Source organism: Argopecten irradians, chromosome 13 (genome assembly GCF_041381155.1).
Source record: "Argopecten irradians isolate NY chromosome 13, Ai_NY, whole genome shotgun sequence".
NCBI classification, from domain to species: domain Eukaryota; kingdom Metazoa; phylum Mollusca; class Bivalvia; order Pectinida; family Pectinidae; genus Argopecten; species Argopecten irradians.
The window spans coordinates 32916489-32942966 of NC_091146.1; the positions used below are offsets into that span (position 1 = coordinate 32916489).

Here is a 26478-nt window from a genome sequence, read left to right on the forward strand (position 1 = left end):
TATAGTTAGGCTGATTGTTTTAAGTAAATCAGATGGAAAAAGTTATATAACTAGTGACATGTAGGGGAATGTCCATTAGACGGATAGAGACTATAACTAGGTATATATAGGGAATGTCCATTAGACGGATAGACACTATAACTAAGGATATATAGGGAATGCCCATTAGACGGATAAACATTATATCTAAGGATATATTATGTATAGGGAATGTCTAATATTGATTTAATGATAAAAGAAATACACGTACTTACTAAGTCCGCTAAACATGCCTATATTATTAGGTTTTTTTTCTCCACTTTTTCCTTATTATAAAGTCTATATATTAGGCCATTTTTTTAAAAGCCTAATAATATTGGTAGGTTTAGCGGAATAGTACCTAATAGATATATCATGACAAATGAAAATAAATAATGGTAGAAGCAAGTATAAAACCATATAATATAATGAAGACTCTTCTTTATGACTGCAAAAACCTGTCCAGTATTGGATTATTTACACTTAGAAACTCTTCACAAAACTTCTGCATACGTTTAAACGTTTATTAGATTTAACACAGTAATCAGGAACCTGTAGTCGATAAATTTGTGTTTTCAGTCGATAGCAGATATGTCCAATAGACAGATGAGATTTCCTTCGATCGGATGTTTTGAATGTTCACGCGTCGCGCATGCACATAGGGATTGTTTACACTCGCCGAAAGATAATAATATGAAATAGTGACTAGGTCGTTTCTATTTATTTTCAGTTTTTCTCCATTTTGAACAAAATTGTTATACAAACTTTTAAATTTTGTTATTAACACAAAGTACACAACTTTTACAATTACTTTTAGTTCTATAATTCTTTTTATCTTTTATTACATGAATATTTAACGATTTAGTCCCTTTAACGCTTTTTGCGCTGTCTTTGAAGCGCTGTAATTCAGAGTATTTTCGATATTGAGCCACCGAATTGCGGAAATAAATCTTATTTCACAATTTTTCGCATTTGCACTTAAATGTGACTGCGCTAGAATAAATACGATGATTCAAATATCGATATTTAAAAATCTAGAATGATATGCTTTCTATGAAACAAACTTATAACTTCTGTCATTAGACAAAGTAAATGTTACCTCCCTTCAGTCATGTAAATACCAAAATGATAGGCTAGGGGTATTATACTATCGCCTTACTCAATATCATCTGGCATGCCCTCAAATGACATTGACACTTAAAAGATCACTAGCAAAAACATGCTGAACCCAGCTGTTATGATAATCTAATCATCTCGCATTTATGAAGATCGCACAAACAACAACAGCTGGATAACTGTAAACAAATAAACATTGTCACGCCATTAGTTCAATAACGATCACCAAATTCAAAACACAGGTTAAATTTGGCGTGATAGTACACAATCTAGTGAAGTTTCCGCTAGCTTAGAAGTAATTATAATATGTCACCTTTTATCGTATCTACCTTTGAAGTTGACATAACAATCACGTTTACATTCCTCAATAATTTTGTTTAAAATTACGTAGTATAATCTAAATAATACAAATATCTGACAAATATTTAAAAATTGTTTACTAGCTCTGTTTTATCGTCCTATTGGAAATCGAGGTGACAAGGAACGTGTTTGTCTTTATATGTGGGTTACATTGTATGTGCACCATTTACAATAAATCTTAACTGATTACAAAATTATGACAGAAGTTGAATACGGATTTGGTATACTATGTCCACGTCATAAAAACAATGTAATTTATCTTTGTTGAGTTTTAAAATAATTATTTTTTGCAAACTATAGTACACATTATTACGACGGCTTTTATTCTCAGTTAATTTGATTGTTGATTGTAAATATTTTCAATTATCGCGCAATCGTTTGGGTTTTTTTGGTTTTGTTTAGGTGGGGTATGGCATTACCAGGTCCCAATTTTTTACACTTGGTTTTGTTTAGGTGGTGGCACGGTATTACCAGGTCCCAGATCTTTACATTTTGTTTGATTTGGAATAGTAGAATTAACTTCCTTACCACAGCCAGAGTAAATAAGGACGGTCTCCTTTGTATACAGTGTGTTGCGTTTATGTGAATGTTTGTATTGAGATACTGCAGTATATTATAAGACTCTTTCATATGTGGATATGAAGGATAGGGATATTCTACCCGAGGGTCACAAAATGTAGTAAAACCCGAGGCTTGCCGAGGGTTTTGCAACATTTTGTGATCCCGAGGGTAGAATATCCCTATCCTTCATATCCACTTATGAAAGAGTATTTTTCTTTCATACCACGACGTTTTACTGCAATTTTACAACTATAATATCCCGCCATTTTGAAATAAATTCGAAGAAATCCACGACTGGAAGTCAATTTCCATACATGAAAAATTACGTGAAATTTTCAACACAAATTCCGTTGCTTGCATCTTTTATAGTAAAACCAGTCAATTTTGTGAAAAAAATGTTAAAATTTTACCGAGGAAATAGAGATTTTGTTGACGCCGTGACGTCACGAGGCTTTATTGCATGGGTAGCCATGCAATACAGCCTCAGGCGACATGAGAGTATTGCCCTAGACCAGCCAGTGTTACACGTGTAGGTATGAAAGAAATATACTGTATCTCCTTGTAAAAGTGGAACTTTTGTCCTTTTTATATTGCTACATCACTAAACCATGCTGCCGAAGACACCAACCAACACACCCTACTTAGTCACATTATACTGACAACGTTCGTTGATATTACATGATGTTCAGCATGTTATGATGAACCTATCTTTCCAATAGCTCTTAAATACCCACGAATAAAGTGGAAAAAAAGTTTAGCTTAAAATGTTTGACAAATTCGCGAAAATATCTTTTTGCGTATAAGTGTCTGAAAGGAAACCTCAAACTGTTCTCCCGGTGGAATTAATCTTTTAACGATATTGTAACTGATCTACAATATACACCTGTTCATGTCATCGCGATCTTTTCAATGTACCACGAAACCTCGAAAACATATCCTTAAGATAATAATTTACGGCAGTTCTAAAATGTTATTCAGTTATCTACTATATAGTTATGCATATTTGTGTGGGGTTTAATTTTGCCAAATTCACAGATTAAATATAACGCGTGAAAATAAAAACTCGCAAAATCTTTTTGTTTTTTTGCACATCACATCATATTATGTTAATAAGGTTTCCAAACGGTAGAAAGGTGACTCGTGATGATAAACCATGGAGAATAAATTCGAAAACAAACAGTGAATCGCGAATTTTTATGCTCGCAAAATTTAACAACTATCCAGTATTAGTTTGACTAAATTCATCACGTACAACCAAGTTGGAAAAGGCATTAAGTAAAGTAAGCGTGTCACCTTCATCATGACAAAATCTATACATGTGCGAACTCCAACAAGTATATGGTGAGGTTTTCATTTACTTAATATCAAGTGCATTTAACATATACGCAACACGCGCAGTCACATTAGCTGGACCAACATTATGACAAACACTAACCAGCTATTATGCACAATTTCCGAGTAAGAGTACAAAATAATTGTTGGAAACTAATGGTCCTTTTAGCTTCCATTGTCACTTGATAATATGTAAGGAGCTATTGCACTCGGGTTACCTGATTTAATATTCGGGTGCACGCTTTGTGATACAGGGGAGGTGCACTTTCTGTTTTATAATGATGATTTATAAATATGTGTTAAAAAGACGAACATTAAAATGGTGCGAAAGGTAACATTACGGATCGTTAATGTGCGTGTAAATCACGATCAAATAGACAAGCAAAGTGGTGAGGAGCTCGTTTAAGTCCGTTTATACAAAGAGGTGGGAAACAAAAATGACACCCGGCATATCGCGGGTAATTGCATACTCGACATTAGAGAGGTTTTAATACTGTCACTCCCGTAACATCCACCGCTAGTATAGAATATGTCATAACAAAATTGAAAGTACTTTATGCGACAGCAGATGAGACAGGTAGTTTGGTTCCTTGGTGTTACATAACAAAAAACTGAATAACAATATACTTTTGGTTGAACGTGTGATTTTAAAGTTTGGCTTCGCTATCTACATAGTTTTCTTAAGAAGAATCTGTGGGTCGATCTGTGCTTGGAGATAGGCGACACATCGCGGACATATATTTAACAATATCAATCAATTAATGGTATTAGCAGATTATGGGCAATCGGAATATTTTGTGATCTAAGAAAATATTTTGCATTGTTTAGCGCGTAAGATTTTAAGCTGATTAAACTACATATACTACATAATTACGCCTATTGAATATTTCAAATAATATAACAATAATATGTCATATGATAACAATATCGGTAGGTGATAAGATGTTTTAATTGAAATAAATCACACTGAACTGTCATAGTAGGAAAATAAAATGCTAGATGCATCACTTCATGAATCATACATAATTTAACGCCAACGTGTTAAAGGTCAAAGACGGCATTTGAAAGGTTAAAGGTAACTTAGCGACACAATACAATTCTTGGACGATGACTACGATTGATAAGCCTCAAATATTTTGATAAAAAATGAAAAATGAAAATTTATTTTCATATCTCTCGGGATTCTGAAAACCATGACTCCTCTCTGATAATCTTTGGAATGATAGGAATTGACATGTAAAGTATTTGTCTCTAAAGGAACATTTCGACTACATAAAAATAAAAATAAAAATGTGAAACATAAATCGATGGATGATAGCGATAGGTTAACGATATCCTTTCAATAGGTATTATGACAACGCAAGTTAAAATAGTACTTTAGAATATCATCATACATTCATCCGATCCACTATTTAGGCGGATAAATAAAAAGGTCACCACAATAAAGAATGAAGTGTACAATGGTTTAAAGTGAACAGTCGGGCAAGGATGGCTAAAGTCGGTAAAAATGGTGTGAATGTATCCAGTATAATTTCTTAGGAAATAGAAAAATAAAATCTCTCGCCAAAATCTGTCTGCGTACGAAGAAATTAATTTAAAGTATAGGAATCCTAAAACGTCCTCCCGGCTGACTATGTCCGTGGTTACATTTACACGCAGCCTCGCTTTCAATGCTTTCAACTTTCCTTTACTTTAATGGTCAGAACTGGGAAACGTAACAGAACTTGGCCGTCGTATTAATATGTGAGAACTTTTGGAAGGCCAATGAACGCATTTAGACTGGTTTTCTTTGCCCGACTATTCCCTTTAATGCTAGTCCAGTAACGTGGCTATCAAACTAGTCTTTTTACAGCGACAGCTCCACAAAGGATTTTTCAAAATAGTCACATTATAGTGATTTGTCTAGATTGGAGGCGATACAAGTCGCCATGTTGTGACTGTGAAAACAGTCAAAGTTAGAACAAAGTACACACATCTATTTTATTGTAGTCTACTGGATAGAAGCGTGAAGAAGCAGCAAAATATGCATTGTACACATTCAATATTTCATTATTCCACGTGAAAAGGCATTCACGCGAAATTCAAGTGAAAATTTTTGTGTATGGATGTGTAAGACGAGTGTTTAAAGGGATTTATTTTAACAAGGTCGTTAAATTTCATATTACATAGACTCGATTGTAAGATTCGATTTATCACATTACTAATATTAATGAGATCACAGATTAAAACCATCGCCTTTATAGTTATAAGAAAAACCAAATATATGACTGGATGTATCATGAGATAAGGGCGACAATATCAGAAACTGTAAATATACTTATTTCAACGTAATCAAATTTTAGCGCATTTCGGACTTTCAATACCGGAAATACCCTTTTATGAACTCATTAAATATTTTATCGTTTCAAAGACAGGGCAAATAAGTACGTTTAAAATATACAGACGTATCCCTTTCAGTAACTGGAAGTATGTTTGCGAGACGTCTTAAATTGGTTTAAAATCATGATAGGAAAACAATTATTACAAATTATGAAATGTAGTAGTCTTTTGTTTTAAATTTTACATAGACATCAGTTGAGACGGCGATCGTTTCTACCGTCTACAATATCAAGGACAGCTTTATACTAATTTAGATTTAACAGTGTTAGAATTGGTAACATAACGGATAAGCTTATGCCATCCCTCATGGCATATAATTCACTGAGAAAATTAAAATACAGAAAAACTTTCATTCCCTGCTGGGATGAAAAAAAATCATCGATGCCATCAGGTTTTTTAACATGGTTGACAGCTTTGCACTCAAACTATTTCAAACCAGGTTCTTTTTCTCACGACAATGCACCAGTTGGTTGTCAAGGACGGTTGTAAATGACGCGTCAGAATTAATTACATCATATTATTATACTTTAAATCCTATAGGGCGTCATTATGGCATTTTCCTGACAGTAGTTCCTGTTCATTTAGTATTAAATGTAACCAGCATTGGCAAAATAATTGAATTATCATACTTCTCTTCGGGGAAAATGAAGAATACAGAACAGTTCAAAACCGCGAAGTCGTTAGTTTGGGGTAGCATTTCTAGTTATCTACTTACGTTTTCTCTGGATTTATATTAGCGTGCTACGAAACATGCGTCGCTTTTAGAGGTACCTAAAGAAAAAGAAGAAAAAAATATATTAATATGAAGTCTGATTTTAAATTATGCAAATATCAAATTTTGAATTGTCTTTATACTGCTATATATATATATTTAAGGATTAAAGTCTCTTTCTGGTGGTTCTATCGAAGGATAAAGTTGAGTAGGGTATCGATATTTGGAATGGACCGCGAAGCGGTCCATGAAACAAATATCGATACCCTACTCAACTTTATCCTTCGATAGAACCACCAGAAAGAGACTTTAATCCTTATATTTACAGTCTTAACTATTATTTTCATAGCTCAAAATTTACACTTAATAGTGTTTATGGCATTTATAAGACTAAAATTGGATTATATCGTTTGGTTCCGACGGGCATTTGGAACAGCCACTCGAAGTGGCGGAAATTCCCGCCAATTTATCAATGAACATACAAATAAAATGAGTTCCGTCTGATGAAGCATATATCTGGTGTTTTCCCGGTATGAAACTATAAATCGTTATATTTATCCGTTGGAAAAAACACCATGATGCAAAGCAGTTTGGTTTTAATCTTTTGCTTCGTATTATTACACACGCTTACACAATTCATAACGTGGCAGGATATTTAACGTAGTTGTGACGCGGCGTCCGATTCAAACCGCCTGTGTCAAGGAGGTGTGACAAACAGAGAGTTTCTTCGATTTTGTGATCACTTGAGTTCTACTTAATCAGTTCACGTTTGAAATTACTTGAATACATGGATGTTTTCATAGTTTCATGACATTATTTCCGGATTTTGGAGATTTTCAAATGTATCGGAACGTCGTTTCGAGTAACATGTACAAACACAGGTAGGCCACACAACGTTTACCGCTCTCAAAATGTTAGCTTATATTTATATTGTTGTTTCAAACACTTCAATAAGTATTAGAGATATCTTTTACAAGTATTGTAAAGCTACAATTGTAGGATTCCGTTTCATTGATATTTCGAAACACCCAAACGTACATTGTGTAGGTAGGCTATAAGTAAGGAGGGCCTACTATCGCCGATTCACAGTAGATAACGTACAGGACTTGTCTGTCCCGCGAGGTGAACAAAAATGCATTGTCGTGCTAGGTCGTTTTGGTTAAACTTATCCAACTAAAGACTGATGTTGTCTTGATATATCTTATCCATTTGCGTATAACCAAAGATGTTAAATGTTGTAGCGAACAACACAGACTCACCGACACACACTCACCGACACACAACATGTAAACATTGCGACGTCATCGGAATGTGCAAAACTGTACATTGTACAACATTGTTTATTTATCATACCCACGGAAGCATTACTAAAAGAGGTACGGTAGTAACATAAACAATGTAACTTTTCTACATTTGTATTTACACACGTACATGTATATGTGTTGAAACCTATTTTGATACCTACATGTTCACCGAACGTACGTTCGGTACTGAAAACACCAAAATTTTCTGATTTTGACCATCATAAATTCATCCGCGCGGCTCCAAATCGCGCGTGACATACTCAATCTATCGAGAAATAAAATTCAGTAGCCTTTGGTAGAAATCAACGGGGTTTATACTATCAATTCACCACTGACTGTAAATATAAGATGATGTTGATAAGTTGTGATAACCTAATCCCTCGTATTTTCCACGAAAAATATCGTTCTATCAGTCATATTAACAGCTTAGGCTATTTAAGGACGGCGACCCGTGTAAGCCCTGCAGGTGTACCTGCTGTCCCTATTGCATGATCGTAAAAGGCGACTAAATTTAGGATATTGTCTTTTCTCTTCTTTCTAACTGACTTTATTTTCCCTAATGCCTCCCTTGGCACCGCCTCACTTTTGGCCTTGAGTTGAGCGTTCGCCCCTGTGAGAAAGGCTCTGGGGTCTGTCCCCTGGCCGAGACACACCAAAGTCTACAAATGTGGTAGTTTCTGCTCCTTCTTAGCGCTCAGCATACAGGGAGTGGGACGACTAGTTCGCCCGTTATCAGTATAATGTGACCGGGTGGGGTGTGTTGCTTGGTGTCTTCGGCAGCATGCTTCAGTGATATAGCACTTTAAAAATGGCAACAGTTCCACTATTCAAGAAGACACAACACGAACATACCGCAGTCTCCTAAAAGCTACACACTGCATACATGGGAGGCCGTCCTTACATGACCCTTGCTGTTAACAGGACGTTAAAATAATCAAACAAACAAACAAACAAACCATGTAAGCAGTGTGTTACGTGTTTAAACTGACAACTGGCGAATCGGTTTAAAACTAACTATATTTCAAGGAGTTTCATGGGGATATCGAAATATTTCTACTTCAAGATCTTACGAAAAAAAACAAAAATAAGCCCTTGGTATTCGAATTGATCGTCATTGTAGGTGATGCAATTAAATGTGTCACACAATAAAATAGGCGGGCAGATTGAAGGACATTGCTTGTTATGAGTACAGGGATATACGAATGATATATAAGTGACCTAAATTTAAAAACATAAAATCGGCAATTAAATCGTTCACTGTCGAATCAATAATTACTCTTCTGGGTCGCTTATAACATTATGTCGCTTGTACTCTTACAAACCTACCTTCAACGGTCTCAAGGCTGATACAAGTACTTGTTTATGGTTTTGATGACGACACAAATGACCTTATATTTGTACAACACATAAATAAATACACACGTGCTAATATACGAAATACAGGGTTGCCTTATTCCTTTTTGTGATTTTTACATCATGAAGAAGTTTATTTAAGCATTGACGTCACTATTTCTTAATGTTATCGGGTTATAATTAATTTTTCTTTGTTTTCATACCAAATCTGGCTTTCTGATTGGCCAATATTTATTTTGCATACCACTATGCGGATTCACACAGTTTGCAAACAAATTTTTTTTTCATACACCGATAAAATTAAAAAATAGTGACATCAATGCTTAAATGAAAATAAAAAAATTGTTTACACACTTTTGTTGGAAAACGGGTATTCGGACTCTTAGTTTCCAAATATATTGTTTCTGTTCTCCGATGCAATTAAGAAAAAAAGACATAAGGATTTTTCAAACTACGCCTTTATTTGATAAAATCAGAAGTTAAGACGTTGCCGTATATTCAATTTGTGTCTCAAAGTCGCAAGCATAGTATTGGTAATAAAACATTGCTCACACTCTTAACAAAAGAGATATAAAATCAAGCAAAAAATACAAAGGAACAATGAAGCAAGCACACAGAATCAAATAATACACGTTTAAACAAACACATAAACAAACGATAACAACGTATTATGATAGAATAGTCGATTGGTATTTCTTGGTTTATTTTATTAGGTTTACGGTTTTTGTTGTTTAGTTTTAACAGCCTATTAACAGCCAGGGTCATGTAAGGACGTGCCAGGTTTGTTGGTGGAGGAAAGCCGGAGTACCCGGAGAAAAACCACCGGTCAGCGGTCAGTACCTGGCAACTGCCCCACATGGGATTCGAACCCGCATCCCAGAGGTGGAGGGCTTGTGGTAATATGTCGGGACATCTTAACCACTCGGCCACCGCGGCCCTATCAACATCCAGGATCATATAAAGACGATCTGCCATATATGGAAAGTGTTGCGATGTATAAATGTCTGTATTTTTTGGGAGCCTGCAGTATATTAGTGTTGTGTCTCCTTGTGATAGTGGAGCTCCTGTCTTATTTATAGTACTATCTCACTGAAGAATACCACCGAAGATACAGACCAAGTACTTTAACGTCACAAATGATATAGAAATATAGATATAAAAAAATCGATAACAATTTGTTGACCTTATTTGCACTATTAATGTCAGAGATTATCATCCAACGCGCTTGATTGGTCGAGATTTAAACATGACCGATTGTACTTTGAATGTTTTGCAGAAATAAATATCTGTATAATTATTAATAATTTATGCTTTGAACAAAAAAATTATCTGCAGGTGACAATGTTTTATTATATCGTACTTTGCTTTAAGTCATTTAAATACAAAACATGTTTATTGAAAAGAAATAATACAAACAATTTAAGTCAACTTGAAATGTCATTTCTTAACAATACACAAAAACTATAAAATGAATGTTCGAAACGTAAAATGGAAGGTGGTTATGAACTAGACATTGATGGGTTTAGAGGGAAATTATATGTCACGATAACACCACCTGGTTAAACACAGGTGAGTGTAAACTACTTTGTCCGACAGGTAAGAATACAGGTATGTAGAGGTGGACTGGACTGCTAAAGTACGAGACCAAGCGAATAGGCTGTACTGTAAGGACATACACTATGTCGAAAACCAGATACCAACAGTAATTAAGTTTTTTTTCTTTTAAAAGTTAGAAGAGTGCACCTCTATTATGATTTTAGACATGAATACACGTAGATTTAATTTAATAAGCCAATTAACGCATTCCTTAAATGTTTTGACATTGTAGGTATAATTGTTTTTAATTGCTTCCAAAATAAACTTACTCGAAAGATGACATGGATTATGTACTATGGTGACTCATACGAATCCACTTTAGTGCATTTAAAATACCAATCAATGCCCGGCTAATTCACTCGCTTCCTAAATGGAAAGGGGACATATTCAGTCTGATTAAAAGAATTTGTTCATAGCTTCGTTTATCAAGTACTACGCAAGCTAAGAGCAAACGAAATCAACCAGATTTGGGATATATTGTAATATTATCGTGTACATCTATTTGTACCCGATGATTTCTGTGTTTCTAATTTATATGTCAGGTCATCTTGCAGATTTCCAGGTCAAAATTGAGGAATATATATATTTTTTTCATTTGAAACAATTTTTATTTGCTTTTTCCGCATATACAACACTACAGAGAATTTACAAAATACATAATGTTTTCACTCACTTTATCACTTGGAAGTAATGTTGTGCCTACCGGTCAAAAGTAGTGTTTTAACGCTAATATTTCAATACGTCTTTTCTTTCTTCCTAGATATATGTAATTATTCATAATGATATTAACACTATCCGGTATAATGATCACAGTAATAAATACGCCAATAATATTAGTTATATGTGCCGTAACTGGGCGAAAATTTTGACAAGCTATTTTTTCATCGTTAATCTATTGAAAACCATAAAGTTTGGTGAATTAATCTATGAAAATCATTCAAATGGCTTCAGATGTCTTATCAACGTTAGAAACAACACAGAGATTATATACTGTAAAATTGTTGTTTTTTACGCTTTAAGTATGTTTAGATGGAAACATATCTGCAGAAATCACACTACAATTACTAATAGCACTGTAAAAATGTGTTATGAAATTGTAAGCCACAATTTGGCTTCATGCTCAGACCGTATGAACATTCTCTAAATTTTAGGAATTCCTTAAATTCCCACCATTCGTATCTGTCTTATTTTGTTCATGATTTAGAAGAATGGTGAAAAACAAATCCTGTTATAAATCATGCAGAAGTGATAATGATTCGGAAACTTTTGATAAAAATCAAATAAATATTGAACATCGCTAGGTGGGTCCCACTTAGTCAAACAAGCCTTTGTAAGCCGATATTGTAACGTCGTTGCCGAGAACGTCATGTGATTACCGTAACTACGTAACGTCTGTCCGAACTCTTCCGAGAACGGGTCATGAACTTTCCGACTTCCGTTCGGCAATAATCGTAACTTCAATGGCGACCAGTTTAAAATGAAGGTATGTTTACAAGTATCGACTTTCAACAACTGCCGTATCAAAGTTATTAAGAAATCATTTTAAATATTCTTTGATATAATTTAATTTCAACTACAAATACTAACAATATCGGGGTAGAATCTAACTTGACTTTTTGTTGATTATTACGTATAGTGTGCCTTTAAATTAACATACTCCATAGGAAAGAAGTAGTTTCTGCTTCTGCTTACGGCATAGCATAAATAGAGTGGGACGACTGGTTCGCCCTTGTCAGTTAAATGTGACCGGTTGGGGTGTGTTGCTTGGTGTTTTCGGTGGCATGCTTCATTGATATAGCACTATGACCTAAATGGGGGCAAATATTCCTCTTCTTAAAAGACACATAATCGATTATACCACAGCCTTCCAAATCATACAGAACTTAACACAAACACGATAGATCAAATACAGCGAATCTGATTACAATACAATGTAAGATCTCTAAGAGAGAATTATGATTTTGTAATCAGATAGTAAATAATATTGATATGGAATATTCTTTATTTGCATATTTTACATAGTTATCTCCCCTTGCGGGTAGGTATTGAATGTGTCGTCATGTGTTTGCAAGCATAACGTTATACTTTTTCGGAGAAAATGACGTAAATTGTGCTCACAAAATACTGACGTCACAATAGATATCTACCCACAAGGGAGGTAACTCTGTAATATACAAAAACGGAATAGCCCCGACGGGATTCCATATTTAATAGGCTCCGTAAGTCTCGTTTCGCGTTACTTCCGGTTTTCAACTTCCGGGTACATCCAGGATCCCGGCGTCGGTAGCAACCTATGGTGTTATGCATTCGGATGCACTTACCGGGCGGGAGGAACGCATACATGCAGTGTATTAGTTTCCCGAAAGACCCAAAGGAAAGGAAAAATGGGTTGAAAGATGCAGGTTAATATTTAACGGTAAATTTGTTCAGACAGAGATTATTCAGATAACGTTATAATCAGTAGTCAATATCAGGTCATGAGTAAAGTACACGATTCACATGTCCCTGTCATCGGCTGTAAACAACAAATTAGGTCTAACATTATTACTACGATAGCATATATATGTACTACGATAAAGAACCTATTGAATATCGAAGACGATCTATATTTGTGCAATGTATAATTACTCCAGATACTGTGTACAGCCACGTTAGCAAACGTAATCGTATGGTCAATGAGAAACAGAACTATATATATTCTATGTTCTTAATCTTCGTGAAAAATTATATTGTATTAAGACCAATAATGCACCTTAGTTGACACTATAGCACCCCTCTGTGTTTGTTACCATCTTCACAGTGCTTCTTCTAAGGACTTGCCTTGCAGTTGGACCTTCACTATGACTGTACTTTAATATATCTTTCTGTAGATTTTCAGGTGTAAGCCTATTAAATGAGGCAGTATGTTTTTTACCACATTATCCATTTATTTCTTCTGTTTTCAATAAAAGGTGTTCATTAATATCTGTCTCATTTGTCTGTTCTGACTCTATTTATTGGGGGGAAAATGCAGACTTAAGTCAAACTTCAGTGGTTTTCCTTTTATAACATTTAATTGAGAAAGATTTTGATATACCCTATCAGACCCATTAAGTGTCCTCGTCCCTAAAAGGGCCCCTTCCCTTATCCGGGGCTTCATTTTCACCGACCTCAATTTATATGTAGACTGAAAGTATGAAAACTGTGAAGGTGTTGTTTTTTTTTTAATTTCCTTTGCAAATTGATTTATGTCTTCTTTGTGTTATGCAATTCTTAAGCACTTATTGGGTCTAATAAGGTTAACCAGCTAAACCTGCCTATATTTTTAGTTTTTTTCATATAAATATCAAGACAATTTAAAAAAGAAATAAAACTAATAACATAGGCAGGATTAGCTGAGTATAATATTGTAACAAAGTGTTGTGAGAAATTCAGGCCTTAAGTTGTTTTTACTAGGGTCTAGAGTTCCACAAAAAGTTCACATCTGACCAAGAAACAGAACCCTGAATGGCAACATTTTAATAACCAACAAATTAAGACAAAAGCAAAGTTTGTAAATGGTATGTTATTTAATTTTCAGTTCAAAAACTGGAAGAAGAAATATCACATTTCAAAGATGAAATAAAATTTAAGATCTCCAATGAATGTCAACAAAAGACATATCAGCCCTTGGCATTCCTAGTGAGCTTAAATCCAAGGGATCTATGTGCAAGTCATTTGAAGATTTCACATCAGCTAGGATAGCAATAGATGCAACAGAAACCTTCATACATGAACAGCCAGTCTCTGGCATATAGTCGTTACAAGAGCAGGCATACAGTAAAAGTTGTTACATGTGCTGCCCCTAATGGAGCACTAGTTCAGACTACTTCTGATTCTGCAGTAGTAGACCATTGCAAATTTTTACCAGCTGGAACCAGGTGACATGTTACTTGCTGACAAAGGCTTTAACACATTTGATAAACTTCCTGCTGGTGTGTCCTTAACTATCCCACCTTTTCTTTCAACAAAATGTCATTTCACAGAAGAGGCTGGGCATTGTAACAATGTTGGAAGAAGCAGAAATCATGTTGAAAGGGCAAATGAGAGAATTAAAAATTTTGACATTTTAAATAATTTTCCAGCTCAGTATAGGCATTTGTTTACAAAACTATTTCAGCTATGCTGTTGTCTTATTAACCTTCACATTTGTTAAAGGAAATGGTTAGATAAAATTTCTATTTTAATTAAAAGCTGATTTAATGACCAGGTTTAAGTTTATACTGACATGGATTTCTGCATAGATATTTGATTATAAGTCTTCTTCTTGGTATGGACAAATATTTCAAAGGTGTAAAAATTAAAATTAGAAAATATGTTGTTATAGAGTAAGCACATTGAAATATATTGCATATAGAAAACATACAAATTATATGTATAATAACTGGGCAAATATGTTGACATGTTAATTCTATTTCAGTAATATATATTGAGAGCTATAAAGTTTGACAAATAAGACTGTGACATTAAGGCAAAGTCTCGGACAAATATGTATGATTTATGCTTTATGCATGTTAAGATGAGACATACATGTATCTACAGAAGTCAGTTAATATAATTAATCATAAGACTTTAGAAATGTGAAATGGAATATGTTGACCATATCTTGATTTCATGGTATAAGCATATGTATTCATTTCACTGCACTGTATAAGTAAATACATGTAATGGCTTTTGGAAATACTGCAAAAATGAATTTAATTTCTTGCTCTTATTTGTCTGTGTATTATTAAAACTATATATGGATCATGTATTTGGGTTTGGGGTTTTATTAGTTTAACATCCTATTAACAGCCAGTGTTATGTAAGGATGTGCCAGGTTATGTAGTGGAGGAAAGCCAGAGTACAAGGTGAAAAACCACTGCCAGCGGTCAGTACCTGGCAACTGCCCCACATGGAATTTGAACTCGCGACCCACAGGTGGAGGGCTTGTGGTAATATGTCAAAACATCTTAACCACTCGGACAAGGCGGCCCCTATTAATTATTGTTATTCTCCAAATGCTCGTTACTTTGTGTAACATGTGAAAAACTCTTCTTGAATTGTCTGTTTGAAAATGACAGTGCATATTACTTCAACAGTTTTCTTGTAAAAGTAAAATAATGGAATACATATATTTAATGCAATGTTAGATGCCCATAAGTCTTCCATGACTATTCTGATTTTCTGTAAATCTTTGGGTGCATGTCCACACTGAGTTCCAGTTAAGGATAGCTGTCCCTGAATCTGGTGTCAATAATCAATATTCTCCTTTAGTATGAGATGTTCATCACTTGAAAGATCTGAAACAACAGAAGAAGCTATTCAGTGCATTAATAAATTTGGCATTAAATTTCTATTTATCTATTTTAATTTATATACATGAAATACAATAATGTGTATATTAAGTTCTTTTTTATTCAGTATACACTATTAATTACTTATTGGCTGTATTATATAATCATGCTCTAAAATTATAATGTATGAATATTAATAAAAACAGTGTTTGTTTGTCTTTTGTTCAGTGTTTAAAACTGATTCTTGGTCATGAATAAATCCTGAAAAATTTAATACAACATGCAACTTTTTCTCAATTTTAAATTTTAAATTACCCAGTATAAAATCTTTTTGAGACAAACATGCTTCAGCTACTGTCATTTACTTGGCTGAGAATAGGCATTTCACCTCAATTATGTGTGGTGACAACAGTGGCTGGTCTTTGTGCTGTAAGTGTACATTTACATTACTTGAAAATGTACCCTGTACAAACCAATCAAGAGAAGCTCCAATGATGCCGGATTCATGAAACCATATACCTATAACATGAAAATCAGCAATTTAAACAAATATTTAAGGACATTTTAATTTGACAATTTGTTTAAATTGATCAAATACCAAACTGGTGTCATGAAAATTCATATTCCATACCAATATGTAAGAGATAAATAAAAACATGCAAATGTAAAGCAAAGTACCAGGACGAAAACTGTCTTTGTGAAGAGTCCTGTCTATGAAATAAAAAAAATTATCAAACAAGTTAAATAATTTGATATGCCATGAGCCTAAGCAATTGGAATATCAAATTATTTAAGTTTAATAAAATTCAAATTACACAGCCACAAGTGTAAGATTCTATTCATCACATAACTTAATAGTAATATAAGTGAAACTTAATAATTTCGTCTCTATATAAAACAGTAGAAATCCGGCTCGGATGTGATGTTTCTGTCTACTGAGACAATTATGCGAAATATACAGATTATGACGTCACAACTACACGTGACATAATAGTGTTACATATTAAACATGTGTCTTAAAATACTTATGACATGGCTGTATTACATGGTTGGTCTGGCCAGATAAGTGGTAAATGACATTTAAAGTATTTAGTACACTGATGGAGATTATATTTATGTGTGTGTATGTATGCGTGTGGGTGGCCATAAACTTGCCTGTCTCTATAATATTAACTCCCCCTGCTTTGCAGTATGCATCAATCCCATTTGTTTCATTGGTGATACCCCACTGAATAGGGGCTCTCTTTTCCAGATTGTACGCACTCAGCATTTTTTTAAACTGGGTCATGAGGGTGTATTGTTGCATAAATATATAACTTCACAGTTTATGCAGAGTACATTATGGTTTTTGGTCTATACACATACAGGCATTGATAGACCTAACATATCAAGTTTGATCCTTAAAAATTCTGAATTTAGCTGGCTGATAAAACCAAGCTAGGGTATATGATACCAGGACTGAAAACAATGTAATGATCTAGTTAGTGTATTTACCCGAATAATAAAGCTGCTGCTACATTATGACATCTGTACTGTCCCATTGGGCACTCACATGTAGATGAGTTCACAATACCATTACGTTGTAGTGTATCTTCAAGAAATATCTGCATAAAAGTAACATCAGTATTTAAATCGTTATACATGTAATAGATGTAATTATTATCATATCTTCATATCTAAATTAACATCATAAATTAATTGTTTGAATTGACAATGCTGTAAATATTTGGAAGGTATATGGGGCCCCGAGTGGTTATATGGTATATACATATTCCAGCTATCTCATACATGTACCTCTCAGCATTGAGGATGGGAGCATGTCTTGTCTTAGTCAAACATCCATTTTTAATGTCTAGGCCCGTCTGAATAGGTGAAATGTGTACACATTATCATCTTTAATCATGAATTTACCCTGGTCACAGTGGTGTTTATCAAATTATTCTTTGTATATGAACATCGGTACAAAAAAGTGTCAGTACAGGTGTACTGTACTTGAACTAACAGCAATATTGTAGCTCGGAAGACTTCTAGACAATTGTCTTCATTCCAGCCGGAAATATATTGATACGTAGACATACTTATGTAGATATGCATATGTAAATGTATACATCTACTCTACTACTACACGTGTATGAGGTCATATTCCACCTGATCTAGGCCTACTCCAACTTGATAGGAAGCAAAACAAAATAAATATGATAAACATCTCGTTTACCTCAACAAATATTCAATATCACTCTGACTCCTTCATTTCAACATACATGTATTGTTCATTAGACCTTCATCGGCAGTACAACGTAAAATTTATACAGTACCTGCACTTTGTAGACGTGTCCCTGAGGCCTGTGCATGTACGTTTGCACTTAAAAATCGCATTTCATCCATGACAAACCGTAAAAGTCTTCCACTCTCAACATTGGCTTCACCCTTCCCAGTTAATTTTGTTTGCCCGTCAACATAGTTTGACCCGTTCAAAATAGACAGCGCCATGGCGTCCCTGTCAACCAGCCGATGTACCCGGAAGTAGCGTAATAACGCAGAGTCTCGTAGGTCACGTGACGAGACTTACGGAGCCTATTGGAGATAAAGTCAATGACTGTGAGTACGAATTGAATATCTAAATGAGGAAGTACTAATCCCTGGTCTGTCAACTCACGTTAAATACAACATATCCGTAAGTCAAGTGAACCGAAAGTTCATAAGGAATACAAAACGATTAACAGATTTATCAGGTGATAGCTCACCTGTGTGTTTCGCACCTGTGTGGTCCACGAATTATCTATGTTCTTAAATGATATGAACGTCGGGTTCTGTTGTCGCTTTATGTTGAAAAAAGATGCCGGAATATTTCTATGCATAGTAATTGTGTAATCGTAATGATCTTTTTAAAGGGCGCTGACAACAACATTGAAACATACCCATTTTTTTTAATAATTACTGTCTGAAAAGACATCCGACGGTTGTTTAGTTGATGAAACTAACGTCCTATCAACAGCCAGGGTTATTTAATGACGAACTCTAGTGTTTGAATTCCATGCGTGTTTTGAAAGTTCCACTATTAGAAAGAATCACAACGTGAACATACTGAAACGAAACAAGCTTACCTGGCTATATCCTTCGACATCATATGACTGCTTCATTCTCGGTAAAGTAAATTCATATAAACGGCCTTTAATTGTATAATAGATATGGAGCGCATTTGATAGTATTAAGAGTCTCGAAAGTTATATGCGTATCATCAATACTACACTTATCATCACTTTCTTAACAATTTTAGATAAATTAATAAATTATCAAATGTCTGTTTCCTAATTCTAATGTACCTTTATTTAATGATGACCTAATGGGTTTTAAGCACTTCTAAGATTGATCTTCAAAATTCAATCCTACACACTGACAGCTTCAGTTTGCGACCGCCATTTTGGGGAGGTTGTGCGTTGCTCCGGTACTGCTCTCCCCAGTAAATATATATTTAACTAATGCAAATGCATAACAGGGGTAATTAAACATTTTTTGTTTAATTCTTTTTTTAAATAATAATAATAACACTTTGAAAATTCAAAGCTATATAATGCAGTCAAAATATCCATCAAGGCGAAGATGAGCACAAGGAATCATGACGTCACATAACGTAAACAAATGGCGCGAAATCATATGATTCGCGTACGCGGCACTCCAGGCCTTGAGTGAACACAGATAAATCCGAATCTTTGAGTTCATTTCCTTGAGTTTATGTTAGACAATTATAACATCAGATACTTCTACAGTTTAAAGTGTGTCCTTTTAGTTCTAAATTATGTCTTCTACATGAAATAGAAAATAAAATAAACAAGTAGAGCTTCGCTCTTCCTATGCCGTGCATGATTCATATTAAAGCATCTGGCTGCGCCCTTTAAGGCCTTGCCTTCAGTCATATTACAGGAGTATAGATTTGGTATTTCATCAACAATAGTGAGTCGAACCCTGCTCACTCGAAAAGATGTTGGAGTTAACAGGGGTCTCGTATCAGATGTGCAAAGGTGCTCGATGGACAAGAGCTATTTGAGGTCGATTTAGAAAGGCTTTAGAGTAGTGTGAAAAGTGAAAAAGTGTAATATAGCACACAGATATATCAAATATGCCTTTTAAAAGTTTTATTGAATTTTCTATTCTCTTGTTCTATAATTGCAGGATATCGAGTAGACATCTACTGCTGGGAGTAGTGTTATTTTCATTTGTGGGCGTCGTTGTAATGTATTTCATAACAACATTATTACCTCAACCTCGGCACCGAGTAAACACAAATCACCCGGCTATCGCAGTGAGGTCATATTACGTGTCATCACATCCTGTGGAGACAAAACATGTGATATCATATCCTGTGAAGAACAATTCTTTTGCGTCATTTCCTGTGCATACAAATTCTATGACGTCATATCCTGTGCAGACAAACCCTATGACGTCATATCCTGTCACGCTCCGTGTTCTATATTATAACAAGCCTGAATGGATAAGCGATGAGGTGTTCAATAACTGTGAATATCGGTGTAAAATGATTTCTGGATCAAAAGAAATTTCCTCAGCAAAGTTTGTTATTTTCCATGGCCCACGGATACGTCAAAAGCTGCCTCCTAAGAAGTCTCGAGGTCAACTTTGGATCCTGAATGGTATGGAGTCACCAGTGAATTATCACACTGACTTATCCAACTGGAGTAATGTCTTTAATTGGACATTCACGTTTCGAAGAGATTCGGATGTTTTATTTTTCAATTTTCGATTTCAAAATATTCCAGAAAACAAAACAGCTTCCGATGACTGGAAAACAAAGGACAGACAGGCAGTGTGGATGGTCTCGAACTGTAGAACCTACAGTAAACGAGAAGAGTACGTAAAACAGCTCCAGAACTTTACTACTGTCCACGTCTACGGCGAATGCGGAACGCATAATTGTTCCCGATCAAAAGAAAACACCTGTATGGAAATACTTCAAAACCGCTACCAGTATTACCTGGCATATGAAAATTCCTTATGTATGGATTATGTAACAGAAAAGGGATTTAAAACATATACTTATTCCCCTTCAACAATTCCGGTCATGCGCGGTGGATCAAATTACTCGCTGTACTTTCCGCCAGGGTCATACATCAACACAAAGGACTTCGAAAGTGCCCAAACACTAGGGAAGACTATGCATTCAAAGTTAATGTCAGAGGGTCAATTAGACACTTATTTTTCATGGACACAATCCTATTCTGTCGATTACACGTTCAGACATGATTCATGGTGCGCATTATGCAAGAGTATGCATCATGCTGAAAATCATGAACGTTTGTATTCTAATATCAAACATTGGTTATTTGACAATCCAAGACAAGGATGCAAATCCCCAACAGATTTGTAGTAATATGAAAACAAATTCATATGATTTGTAGTATAGGTTTGAATTAATAGAATATCTACATTCAATTGCCACTTCTAACTACTATATAGACTCACTAAGGCAAAGTGCACGTGACGTCTATAGGGTATAACTGACACCCAAAACATGACCATTATGACGTCACTAGTAATGTTGACATGGTAACGTCAACAGATCACCGTCAAAATGAATGTTCTATCTTGTGGATTAAATCGTAGTTGTTAACGGTTTTCCTGGTATATCTTAAACCACGGGCAAAGGATAATCTGACTGCATGTTGGTAATAATATAGTATAGGGTTGGCAACTCGGCCACGTGACCTACGGCACCCACCTTACTTTAAGCGATTAAAAACACATTTATTCAAAATGTTACAAATTATACACAACTGTTTTTCGGAAATGTTTATGTTTCATTTAACATATCACTCATTGCCAAGAATTATACACAACTGGAGGAATCTGAGAAAACATCACCAAATTCTGACAATTTCCCAAACTACTTGCTATCCTGGTCCAAAATCTAATTATCATACGGGGTTAAAAGGTCATGTGGTTAAAAAATGATATGTGGGTGTGGGTGTTGTGTCGGCATACTTTTGCGACGGAATCTGTTAAAATCAACAACCGAGAAATGGATCCCTATGTAAATTACATTACATGTAGACGATTTTGATGTGTTGTTTTTCAATGAGGGTATTAATTTATGTACTATTTTATATATACACATGCAGTCCCATATTTTACTGCATATTTCAATATTTTACGTTGCGAATGTAATATTCGGTGTCCGTCAGGTTTGTTGTCCACAAGATGGGTGGTACATGTAATAAGTTTACACTCTCAACATTTTCAAGAAAAATGTATTTGTAGGCTGTGTTTAAAGCAACTTCGCTAGCCAAGGGTATTCAGTCCGATCGTAGGCTACTGTACAATTGGCTAGCGAAATTGTGTTGATACCCTGGCATAGTGAATGTACATCAATCAAAGTTTACATCCCTGTTATGTTCTTTTTTTGTAGGTAACACGTCTATTTCAATAAATTGAATGATGTATTTTTGAAAAAGAAAAGTTGAGACTGCAATGCAAAAAAAAAAAAAAAAAAATAAATAAAAAAAAAAAATAAAAAAAAAAAATAAAAAAAATGGAAAATCAGAATTTGACGATGTTTCCTCGGATTTCTCCAGTTGTGTATAGGTGTTGGAATTGAATGATTCGTTAAATGAAAGATTAACATTTCCGAAATACGGTTGTGTATAATTTGTAACATGTTAGTTGGAATAAATGTATTTTGTGATCGCTTAAAGTGAAATGGGTGCCGTAGGTCTCGTGACCGAATTGTCAGCCTTGACTTTATAGAATAATACCAAGACATCAATAATAAAACCTTTATTAAAACAAAAATGCGTACACATGTGTCTTAAACAATATTAATGTATAGACCTCAAAATTAGTTAATAATGTGAATATAAGTATTAAACTATCATCCTACGGAATCTATGGCATATATAGATGTGAGAGCTTTGCAGAAAATAATCTCATAATGCGCTGGCTTATACTAATGCTTAAATAAAAGCATTGCATGGTACTATAGAATGCGCCGCACGTGCAGTCGTGTGTTTAGTCACGTGCATTGGTCTTGTGATAGGCCATGGCTTGCGGCTTTCGCACTCTTAGTGGCTTAGTGGGATATATTCAAACCGTTATGCATACGATATTTTATGCAATTAATAAATCAGAAAGAATAAAAACTTTATTCCGTGGCTGCAGCATATTACAAAATGACCATCTTCTTGACTTGAAAAATAACCTGTATTTTACAAAGGCATCGAGCGACACATCCCAGTTCTGCTTAATTTAGTCGCATTTTGTAATCATGTAATGAGACAAGTCTCGCCCATTTCCACAATTCTGAAATAGCATAAAATACCACTTTGTTGCTGACAGTCTTCAACAACTACACTGACTTGAACATACGCAGTAAGGTTTAATAGCTGAACGGCGTGGATACCTTGAATTAATACTTCTAACCTGCCAATTTTAAGTTGTTTTTGATAAAGGGTATTATCATCGTCTCTATCCAAATGTTACGATCCACCAACTCCTTTTCACAGAGAAGAAGAATAGGCGGACCGTACGGTTGGTTACACCTGGCGAGCGGCGATGAGGTGTCATGAAATAGACATGTAAGATACTTTTCTATCATATTATAAGTTTCCGCTATCAACAAATTGTAAGGATTTAGACAAATTATCTTATCTTCTTATCGCGAAAAAAACGCTGACTAGACAGTCATTAACAGCAATTCAAAGCTCGAAAATGGAAAATGAAAAAAAAAAAAGAAAAAAGAAAAAAAATTGACGTCAGTTATAAAAATGGATGTTTTAATTAAAAATGGTTGCTACTGTTGAAATTTTCATCGTGGCATGTGCGTGTATCATTTAAACGTATCAATTTGAAAATGTAATCATTAGTAATTTGTTCCAAACTTAACTAAAAATTATCATTCTTATGGTTTCATGCATCTGACGATTACATACAATTAAAAAAGCATATTACATCTCAAGGATGAGCCGTAATGAATCGCAGCATCCCGTTTTGCTTACTATAGTCTGGTGGCTTATGTAATCCAGTGAGCTTTTCGTTATTAAGCTTGACACCATATATCCAAATGTTCACAAGGCCATCCTCTTTCAAAAAAATGATGGTGTCAATTTTTTGAATAAGTGGAGGGGTCAAGATCAAGGATCAACGGTCAAGTGGTTTATTAGCTGAAAAACGGCAAAAAAACAACAACAAAAAACTGACGGGAGTGGGATTATATTTTGAGGACCGAACTTGACTAATGTCATATAAATAATTTATTCACTAAAGACTTGTTTGTTGGTTCAAAATGGATTTTTTTTGGAAAAGGTCAGATGGAGAAAAGGTCAAAGGTCATAAGTACCTAGTTTCTTTCATACCACGATGAAATTAAAAGATAGTGCCATCAATGCTTAAATATATTACGTCTAAACATTGAAAAAAATATATTGAAATTAATATGTCAAAATACACTACGTATGGGTGAAAGTACCATTACAGCCGATTTATTTTGAAAATTATCAAAATTATTGGAAATATACATACTAAGGACATTGCAATAGGTCTTTATCTTAAATGGGAGTTAGTTCCCTTCCATCGCAATTCCTTGTTTGTTTCCATGGTAACACGCCATGACATATCTTTCTAAAGTGTCTACGGTTGGATATGTTTCTAAATTGATCAAACAATAGGCAATACCCGTGTGTATCATTGTTTATATGTCCATGGTAATCGCTATTGAAGGATGTGATATGTCATATCATAACTACATGTATACTTATATAATACTATAATTGACAAAGTTTAAACATATTTGATCCAACAACTAATGAGTCATTGGCCATTTTACAAAACTTGTGTATAGGGACCAGGTTACGATGGAAACCATTCTTTCAAGAAATGAAAACCTGCTTGCTCATCTGCACATGCGCTTCAACATTACTGTGAAGATAAATTCATATTTGCTCAGTATTTCAAGAGTTGTCCGGAGTTATGTTGTTTGTTTGTTTTTCTTTTACCAAAAGGTCTGTGTGTATATTGACCTAGTTACCATGACAACCAATATAATGGCAAACGAAAACCTGAGTGCCAGCTACACATGGTCCTCAATATTACTGCCAAGTTTCACTGAAGTTATTTCGCAGTTAAAAGGGAGTTACTTGAAAACATTTTTCTTGTTAAAGACAGACAGACAGACAGACAGGCAAGTCAACTCAATATAAACACCCCCTCGCCACTGAACTCTTTGTTACGTGGGATAGGGGAGGGGTATAGCAATGTTTTGATTACATTATATTTTCAAAGCGCATTGTGATAATTCTTAAGTTTGTTCAATTTGTCTAAACTAACATAAAACATTTATGAAACCATTTTTTTTTGGGGGGGGGATACTATTTATTAACTATTTATGTGTATAGATAAGATGATGATTGCTATTTAACTTGTTCTCAGTTTTCCTTAAAATGGCCAAAATTGTCTAAAAGTATTACAAAATATTCCATTATACATAATAAGCAAACTTAATAAAATAATAGGACTTAAAAGGTAATCTACTTTTAAACTTGAAGTTCTGGCTGACAAATGGGGTATTATTGCATATCTGACCGTATGACTTTGACTCCTAACTTTGACCTCACCACATGGTAAAAAAAATCACAACATCATTTTCCGAAAGAGGATGACCTACTGAACATTTTGGTATATGATGTCAAACTTCCCTACGGAACCCCCAAAACGCGACATAAGCCAGCGGACTAAAATGCATTGATGTCACTATTATTTTATTTTATTGGGTTTGAAGGAATGGTTTTTTGCAAAATTTGTGAATCCCCTTAGCAAATTAATACGCAATGGTCGATGTTTCTATTGTGGCTTCACGATAACATAGTGATTTCACGGCATTTTGATCTCGGAATTTTAATTTCATAGATGTATGAAGAAGAAGAATCGACCAATCAGAAAGTTGCATATTAGATATTATGAAATGGATGAATATAATATTTTTATATCTTTGAAATATTTGAAAATCTAATATTCATTCTCTATGACTTCAAGTAAAGCACACGTATAATATCAAGCAACTTATCCCATCGTAGGCCGGTGGTTTCCCCTACTTTCCACAACTGACGCGTCCTTATGCGACCCTGGCTGTTACGAGGACGTTAAACAGAACAAACCGAGTCAAATTGTATTGATTTATAGTAACTAAAATGGCATCCAGGGTGTGAGGTTTATACAAAACACTGTCATCAAATTATCTTTGTACAGCGATAAACTATTGTAGTTATATCCAATATGTAAAAATGTTCATTGGTATGATTATCTAAATGATGAAAATGAATAAAACAAATCGCTGCGTGAGTGGGAAACTTTCGCACCACTTGAAGACACAACAGAAACATTCCGCAGTCTCCCAAAACACGCACCTCACACTTCACACACGCTTCACCACATACAAAGGAGGCCGACCTTA

General features: G+C 34.7%; 1 protein-coding gene and 1 pseudogene across 1 annotated transcript in view; both read left to right on the forward strand.

The window, feature by feature from the left end:
- The window catches only part of LOC138305440 (alpha-(1,3)-fucosyltransferase C-like), a 45766-nt gene extending 22586 nt beyond the window's left edge, over nucleotides 1-23180 (forward strand). Inside the window, exon 3 of the mRNA XM_069245665.1 lies at nucleotides 20196-23180. Coding sequence (XP_069101766.1) covers nucleotides 20196-21405 — 1210 coding nt within the window. The 3' untranslated portion in view covers nucleotides 21406-23180. The remainder of the gene's footprint in view (nucleotides 1-20195) is intronic.
- LOC138306546 (uncharacterized) lies at nucleotides 14355-14905 on the forward strand (annotated as a pseudogene).
- Nucleotides 23181-26478: the final 3298 nt, after the last annotated feature.